The 8804-nt window shown below is 40.1% G+C and overlaps 1 protein-coding gene across 2 annotated transcripts; it reads left to right on the plus strand.

Moving 5' to 3' along the window:
- Positions 1 to 68: 68 nt before the first annotated feature.
- Positions 69 to 7336, plus strand: si:ch211-216l23.2 (uncharacterized protein LOC565061 homolog). Of its 2 annotated transcripts, XM_035641591.2 has the most exons (9): positions 73 to 500; positions 690 to 782; positions 1915 to 2018; positions 2194 to 2317; positions 4162 to 4361; positions 6002 to 6280; positions 6396 to 6563; positions 6733 to 6978; positions 7163 to 7336. In XM_035641591.2, exons 1-9 carry the CDS (start codon positions 436 to 438, stop codon positions 7198 to 7200), a joined length of 1317 nt encoding a protein of 438 aa, XP_035497484.2. In that variant the 5' UTR covers positions 73 to 435; the 3' UTR covers positions 7201 to 7336. The 2 variants fall into 2 exon arrangements, with proteins under 2 accessions (XP_047189008.1, XP_035497484.2); XM_047333052.1 differs by lacking the exon at positions 4162 to 4361 and having other exon boundaries at positions 69 to 500.
- The last annotated feature ends 1468 nt before the right edge of the window (positions 7337 to 8804 follow it).

Raw genomic sequence — 8804 nt, forward strand, 5'->3', positions numbered from 1 at the left:
TATGCCCGTGGGTGTGACAAACTATAACCAAACCTAGAGTGGAATTCTTTTTTTTTAGGGCTTTACATTTTTTTTATTTATATCAGATGACCTGAATCTTGAAGCACAATTACAGATGAGTGACATATTGTGTATAAGTGGAAACTAGGGGCACCACTGAAGGATCAAAACATGATAATGTGGAAAAGGGGTCAAAAGGCCTCAGTTAGGTTCCACTCTTATTACGCCCATTGCCACCCTTGACCGGTAGGTGGCGGTATCACACATACCTGACTAGTTTGTTACCGTGAGAAGAAGAACTCCTCATCTTCCGCCTGGTGAAAGCGTCGGTGGAAACAAACGCCAGGAGTAACTCTCCTCCCCCCCCCCCCCCCACCTCCCTGTGATTTAAAGGCTCATTCGTATTAAGGTGTGGTGGTTGCAGAGTAATTAAACATGTCGTCGTGGGGGAAGTCGTCTGCAGCTGCCCGGCGGCCGCCGCCAGTGAACCCGAATGGAAGGTAAAGCGCCGTGCGGCTTCTCGGTGTAGCATTAGCATGCTAGCACGCTCCGTGGCAGTAGCCACAACACAACACAACACACAGCGACTGATATGCTCCAGCCTCCCTCCTCAAACGAACGTTCTAGTCGACGTGTGTCTTGTATTTGGCGCCGGCTCTTGTTGATGCTCGTTGTGTTGTGTTGTGCAGCGGTGGTCAACAACTGCGGATGTTCCGGAGAGCAGCGCCGTATCCCTCCCGAGGAGAGGAGAGGACCGAGGAGCTCAAGGATGTGCTGGACAGGTATGATGGGCCAATCCACATAAAGAGTTCAAAGCCACAGTTTCACAACGTTTGGTTTGTTTTTCTATGGTGTGGTAGAAAAGTGGGAACAAAACCATAATCCAGGTAGAGTGTAAATGATGGGTGAGAATGCGACATATGTAAACTAGATTAAATATGTTTAATCAAAAACGTTTCAGAACAATCATACAACCTCGAGGCAATCTACCTGAGATCCCAAATATGATGAGGCCATGATCACAGTCAGAGTTCTTGCTTAGTTAAGTCATCAAGATTTTCCGGACTTGCTGCAGAAATAATAATAATAATAATGTGAACGATTATGAATCTGTTTATCTGTCGGTTATTTTCTTGCGTAATGGATAAGTTGTTATGTCCATAACATAGGGAAAAATATTAAATGTGTCTCCCAAATGCCAAAATTATGTTTTGGTTTGTCCACAAACCAAAGATATTCAGTTAACTGTCATAGGGGATTAAAGACACAACAAAATAATCATATTTTACAAGCTGAAATCTGATATTTTAAACTTTTTAGACTTCTCCCCCAAAAATACGACTTAATCAATCATCACAATAGTTGGCGATTAATTTTGTAGTCGATGCCAAATCGATTAATCAATTGATAGTTGCAGCTCTAGAATATTTCCAGTTGAAACTGTTATATTTTTAAAAATTGAATTCATTTTTTTGTGAAATAAAGCAAACTCACGGTCTCAGAGAAAAAAAGTTATTTCAGTGTTATCATTTCTATTTGAAAGAAAAAATTATGTTAAGTTTAAAATTAATTGATTAATTAGTTGCTGAGTTTGGAGATTTAACTCGATACCACTATATTGGTTAAAAACAAGTTTCTGAAGTTTAAACAGGATGTGACATTATAAAATTGTATGCAGAAGTTTGGCCAGCCATAGACAAACTACATGTTCTGTTGATATATTCATGATGTGGGAACGTAAACACGACCCCTGCAGCAAAGATGAACTTTTCTGTCACTGCACTCGTACTTTTTAATTTCACAAACTTGAGGGAAAGAAAGAGAAATATAATTGTGGCATGTGCAGCAGTTTGAACACCCTAATAAGCCTTTTCCTAGTAAAGAAGCACACTTGTTTCACCACTTTTCTTTCAGTTATGAAGAACTTGAGCAAATGCAAAACTTCACTGGAAATGCAAAGTACGAGGCGGCAAAGTACGAGGCGACAAAGTACGAGGCGTACAAGCATCAGTCGAATGGTGAGATGTTTTCTTTTATCTTGTTAACTTCATAGATGCAGATAACCATAAATGTAAATTTATTTTATTTGCGTGATACCCTGTATGTTTCATCCTCTACCCTCTTCACTCTCTTTGTCTTCCTTTACCTCCCCTTCCATGTCTTCCAACTCTTTCACTGTTCTCACACCGTCAGCAAAGCAGGAGAGCTGCACTCCAGCAGACAGACGTAAAGTCCTCTATCAGAAGTTCTACAGACAAGTGCAGGAGGAGAGGAAGTCACCTGACTGTGTGGTCCTCTCTGTCACCAACCAGTGCCTGTGAGTACTTGATAAAAACAGTATAAACAAAAACAAAAAAAGCAGTTGGAGCAGAAGTTGTGGCGACTTTTACATGCAAGTTCTCACTTTGCGGTCATCAACTATGATGAGTCATCTCCATCAATTTTTGGTGAAGTACAACCAGACTTGTGAAAGGTTCACTCTCTGGGCCATCGCCACACGGATCAGGTCTGTTGTGTCTCTCTATGTGCTGTTTGTGTCGGGCAGTGAGAGCTGGCCGAGGTCCCCTAAACACGACAGGCTCCGACACACAGATGGCTCCTCAGGAATGGGAACAGCGAAGATTCATCATAGACGAATGAATATCTGTTGTTGCATGAATGAACATGCAGTTTTCTGTAACAAGACTGTCTTGTGTATTGGAGTCATTACGGTATTCACGCTCTCCAGAGCATTGCAGAAACTTTTCCCGCGATCTGTACGATTCCTCTGAAAAGCAGATTGTCCACGGTTTAAGATCGTCAGATCTTTTATGCTCCACTTATCTTTCTATGGCTCTAGTGTCCTCAGGAGCACGTTTTTGCCACGGAAAGACACCGATAAATAGAATTTCCACAAACACCGGATCCAAAATTTATCCACTTCATCTAATATAATTTTTTTTATTACTGTACCAGGTTTGAAAATTACAGTTTTAGTGCAAACTAGAAACATTCATATGCACGCCCCCTAAGCCCCCCCCCCCCCCCCCCAAAAAAAATGGCAGGTGCTTGGCTAAAAATTAACAAAATGCTAAACCAAAAACAACAAATAAATAATTAATAAATTAAATATATATATAATTAAATAATTTTATATATATTTTTGATTATTTTCCATTTTCCTCACATTTATGGAAATGAAAAACTGCCCTTTTAGTTTGCCGGCAGTGATTTTATAACTGCTTAAGGTGAAGCAGCATAGTCGGTACGTTCAGTCAAATCACTATCCACAAATAAATCCATATCATAACCAAGGTTCTGTAATTTCTGCATATTAAAAAAAACATATAATCTTGGCTACCCTTTTAACACTAAAAATGGATTTTCCCAGTCTCTCACACACACACACACACACACACACACACACACACACACACACACACACACACACACACACTTTTCTGCCATTGAAATAACATTATATAATATAGCTATTTACTTCACATAATAAATGCCACTTGAATATCACGTTTCTCACAAGCTTCCTACATACCACTGACACGCCACACACACAAGTCAAATGTTTTATTTTATGATTTAAAAAAATACTTCAGTGAAAGCTATACACACCACATCATGTTAGGCTCCAGTTTTTGTCACGAATACATTTTAAGTCTAATTTCACACATTGTATTGATTCAAAAGGCTATATACAACTCTGAGGGGAAAATTAGCTATTAATTATTGGTCATAGCTATTTGCGATGAAAGACATCTACAACAGTAGTTGAAACTGCAATATTAAATGTATATTTCAGGTTGTCAAGTATTACTTATTTGAAAACCAATTTTGGTTTGAAAATTCTCTCTAACCCTCTGTAAGCTGTGGTCTGCAAAGATCCTTTTCACTTGGAGAGATCCTAAAACCTTTGTAAGTGCCAAAAAAAAACCCATGTAATGCTTCACTTGGTCATATATCATTAAAGGTCCATACACACAATCCACCACCAAAAGGAATCATGACTCTTGGTTACATTTTCTTTTGGTAAAGCTCATTTTTAAATGAAGAAATAACCTTTTGTTCACCCCTCAGATATTTAATTTAGCTTTCTCTACATGCCAGTTGAGGTCAGTTAGAATCTAGAAATGTCAAGTTAACAAAGTGTTTCTCTTCCTCTCAAAGGGATTACCCCCAATCGCTAAGCCAGTGCTTGCAGGAGCGCGGCCTGTCAGTGGAAATGCTCTACCTTCAGGCGGAGTCGGGCCTGACCCGGGCCCTGCAGGATGTCCGAGCCGAGGGCTCCCCGTTATGTATTCTGGTGGAGCACACAAACATAGCTCTGTCCTCCTGCACTGTTATCATATTCTCAGAATCCCTCAAAAGTAAGTCCGTACCCCCTTCGCATCCAAGTTACAACCCCTCCACCCCTCTCTTAAGCTCAGCGCAAAGGTCTAATGCGGTTTACGTTTTCCTGTTTATTCTACATCATTGAACAAAAACTCAGAATCTGCATTAATCCAAATAAAAACAAAAGAAGGGCAACCATTAAAACCCCAACATGTAGATATATAGGGCTACAATTCTGCACTCAACTGTTGTGACACGGTCTTTGGGGCTAAAACAAAAGTCATCCCAACTTAATCAAATCTACTCAATATTCATTCAGTGTATACACATCAATGTGTACATGTTGACTAACTTAAATTACATACACAACATTACATACCTAACAATCTGATTAAGGTCTAAAAGTATGTCCTTTGTTTCATCTTGCTTTCCATGAAAGTTGTAGTAAAATCCACCAGTTTTAATGGCAAATTTTTTCTTTTTCAACAATGGCATAGCTAAAAAATTGGTCGAACAAAGCAACAATCACAATTTGTTGAACAAGGTCACCATATTCAAACTACTCGAAAAGAAGAGAAAATTAGGTCAAACTGTGTAACTGGGATGGCCCTCAACAAAGTGCCTACTTCTGCCAAGGCTAAACAATCCTACACATGATTGTCTCGTTCTTATAGCAGAAATATAAAGTAAAAAAATAAAAAATACAGTTCGATTTTCAGCTTTGATATTCCTCATTTTCCATTGTAGAATTCACTGCTCAGTAAGGGACCTAGAGTCAATGGTAGCCTGGGGGAACAAGTTGGCAGTTCATATGATCATCTGACTGCTAATGCCTGTTGCTTTTTTGGAACTGTTTTTAACAATATTTTAATGTTCTCAGAGAACAGTGTTATCATAACCAATAGAACAGATACGCCTCAAAATTAAGAATCAATTTGTCATAAAGAATAGCTTTCCCTGTGTTAAGTCAAAACACTGTTGAAAATGTTGTGCAATTCACACTAAACCAGTGAAAAAATCAATGTCTGCACCACGATATGCATATGACTGCATATAACAAATAGCATTCAGAGCCATTCGATGCTTCATTTCACAAAAACTGATGTTTTAAATCACACCACACGCGAACAAATCTGCATAATACAAACAAGAAATATGCATTATTTAAAACAAGAACATCAAGAGATGTGCAGAGTGATGTCATTTGTCCTTGATGATACTCACATATCTCACAAAAGAAATACAAGAAGATGACCTTAATACATTTTAGTCTATCAATGAATGCATGCCCGAAAGCAAATATATTACAGGAATAATATATCATAGATCACATAAATACACAGATCTAAAGTTGAATTTGTGCTTTGGCACCACGACTGAATGCACAAATGTTCACCCTTACACAAATTGCATGCCCCTCATCCCCATCTTCTCTTTGAACAGACAACAACTCGTACCGATTCAAAAGTACGAACTACCAAATTACCACTTCAGCTGCTGCATGTGCTGATCACTTAAAACCAAATTCATTTCTGCACGAGTGACCTGTAAGAACCCCACAGATTGTACTGCTATTTCTGCAGATTTTAAGCTTGTCTTATCTCAGCTCTTCTCCCACTGCCATATCCATGGACACTTCACGATTAACCGCCCCCCCCCCCAATTTCCCTCCCAGTCCATCGCAACATGCCCAAAGAACAGGCCATGGACTTTGTTGCAGCCGAGTACAGTCGTGGACTCGTCAAAGAGCGCCCGCCGAGGGACCCCGCCGACATTGCGGCGCAGGCCTCGCAGCTGCTGGATGATTTTCTTGATCGGGAAAAGCTCGAGCGCCACAGCGTGCCCTCCGATACGCGGCAGCTCCTCATGCTGTTGGCCGAGGGGGTGCACATCTACCCCGAGGAGATGGAAACCATCTCGGAGTACGTCCGTTCACGGCAAGAGCACATGCAAGGTGAGACGCTGATAGTGCCTGGAAGAGCTGGACCTTTTAACCTTCTCCTCTTTTCCAAGTCCGTCTTTTCAGGTCATATCTCCCCCTCAGAAAAAGTATTTTTCTGTCTTTCTAGCCTCCAACACTGATGGGGAGCGAGGCAGCATGTTGCCTCCAGGACTGGGGAAACCACCTCCTCTGCTCCCGACGCCACCTGGGCCCCCCCAGCCTCAGTCTGGAGGTGGAGACGGGTCCATGGTGGACCACTGCCCACCACCACGTGCAGCTCTCTTGCCGTCACCAGGTTGGACCGCAAACTTGACCACTTCCAACCATATTTAAGAAAAAATGTTTTTAGACATACATTACATTGTAGGTTGTTTCTATGCACCAATGTCAGAGGGCTATAAGCTAAAATTTCGAATTTTTAGATCATGTTTTTATCTTCTTTCAAACCTTTTTTTTTTTTAAAGGTTCATATCCCAAAACCAAACCTCCACCGCTGCTGTCCTTGCATCGGCTTCCCAGTCCATCACTCGGGGCCCCGGTTTCACGCGGCCCCCCATCCTCACACAGCCTCTACAATGCCCCCCCCGGGCCTCGTGGGCCCCTACTACACCATCCTCCTCAATACCACCCAGGCTCCAGGGGCCCTCACAGTAGTCGAGGAGCTCCTCCTTCTCTAAAGAGTGCCCGTCCTCCACTGCTCTCAGCTCCAGGTGGGTCACTTTCCTTGACTATTGTCTAAATCTTTCTATTAGATGTGTATGGCTTGAGTATGTTCTGAAAGATTATCCTGCATTTATATATAATAGGAGGATGTAAACAGGACACAAATATATAAACAAAGTTTTAAATGTAATTATGTTTTGTCTCTTTTCCCTCTTCTCACTCTCGAATAAGGTCCCCCTCTTTCACGACCAAGTGGCCCCCGACACTAAGAAAGAACAAGTATCTCACACACAAACACACGCACACACCAGCTGACTGTCATTTCACCTAACTCTAGATGAGAAGACTCGCGTCCCTTGTGTTTTTTTAAATCGTGTGACCTTTAAAATAAAAAGTATAAAAGTCGGTATTTAACGTCAGGTATTATCATCTTATTATTGTCGGAGGATATGGAGTATTGACGATAATGATTAAAATTTTACAACGTCCGTCTGTCTTTCTTTTTTGTTTTTTTTCTCCTTATGATTATTTTTCTCCATAATGTTGGTCACAGTGACAAGCTGCACATCTCGTTTGTTTTGCCGAATAGACAAACAATCCTGGAAAAACATGGAAAAATGTTTCATATGTAAAAAAAAAATATACATTGGTGGTCACATGATGGTATTAGGGCATTTAAAGCCCCAGTGTGTAATTTTTGTACTTTTCTGGCGGCATCTGGTGGTAAAGTGGCAAACCGCAACCAACTGAGAACCCGACAGGGGACACTTTATGGTGGCGCACTGCTAATTCCATTTCCGGTTTGCGGCAGCGCTGAAAATTCACAGCGAATGCGACGTATTCTGGACTGTTTTTGTGCAACAACTGTATTCAACACGACGTAGCAAACATGGCGACTCACACGGAAGTCAGGTCCACCTTATGTAACTATATTTAACTTGTTTAAAGTAGACCATAAAAACATCAGTGATTATACATATATGAACACATAGTTACAGACAATATATTCAATTTCTGTGAATAAGTTCTTCTAAATATTACACACTGTAGCTTTAATATTTCATCATGAACATGACGAGTAGACCTCCTGTTGTACACAGTGTTTCAAGATGGTGCCTAAACATTTTCACAAGGATTCTCCTGAGGAGAGAAATCCCAAAATTCACTTAAAAGTTTGTGTTCGTAAACCTCAAATTTAATTTAATTTATGTCAGATTATTTATGTTTGACATCAGCAGGAGTGAATGGTTAAAAAAAGTTTGGTACCACAAACTCATGTTTGGACACAAAGAACAAAAAGCGGAAAGCATTCTCCCTGTTTGTATATATTTTTTTGTCGATGAGTTATGCAAATACCAGGTAAACAAATATTGTATTTTTCTTCACATCGGAAAGTCTTATTCTGTTGATTCAACAACAAAAAAAAAAGATTGGAATGCTTTGTGTGCCGTCAATAAATTCAATGTTTTAATTTTTTTGGTGGCAGTTTAGAAAATCTGCTCGTATGACTTATGAGCAGATAATCATATTCATCCTTGCTTATTATAATTCAGGGAAAATAAAGCTCAGATGTACTCATTAAAAACAATTAAATAGTCCTTATTTTTGCTTCTGGGTCTGTGCTGTTGACTGTTTTTTATTTATTTTTGACTCATTGCGGGATTTTGTAGCATATTCTGGTTTGGTTGCTGATATTCATTTGAAATACTCCTGTTGTGGTATTTATGGAACTCCGAAGTACCGAAGTGAATCGCAGCTTGTGCACGATGTACTTCTGTTTGTTACGTTAGTTGTAAGAAAGCCTCTCGAGAAATATTTTTTCCAAGAAGCCGTCCCTGTTTTTGTTTTTACCATTAGTGTGAACAATCACATA

This window comes from Scophthalmus maximus, chromosome 7, assembly GCF_022379125.1.
Source record: "Scophthalmus maximus strain ysfricsl-2021 chromosome 7, ASM2237912v1, whole genome shotgun sequence".
NCBI lineage: Eukaryota > Metazoa > Chordata > Actinopteri > Pleuronectiformes > Scophthalmidae > Scophthalmus > Scophthalmus maximus.

What these genes read in the sequence shown, in the direction of transcription:
- si:ch211-216l23.2 (XM_035641591.2), top strand. Translation starts at nt 436, where the DNA reads ATGTCGTCGTGGGGGAAGTCGTCTGCAGCTGCCCGGCGGCCGCCGCCA. An exon ending in GTACAAGCATCAGTCGAATG is followed by an intron (nt 2,019 to 2,193) that starts GTGAGATGTTTT and finishes TCACACCGTCAG; the next exon opens with CAAAGCAGGAGAGCTGCACT. An exon ending in TCTGTCACCAACCAGTGCCT is followed by an intron (nt 2,318 to 4,161) that starts GTGAGTACTTGA and finishes TTCCTCTCAAAG; the next exon opens with GGATTACCCCCAATCGCTAA.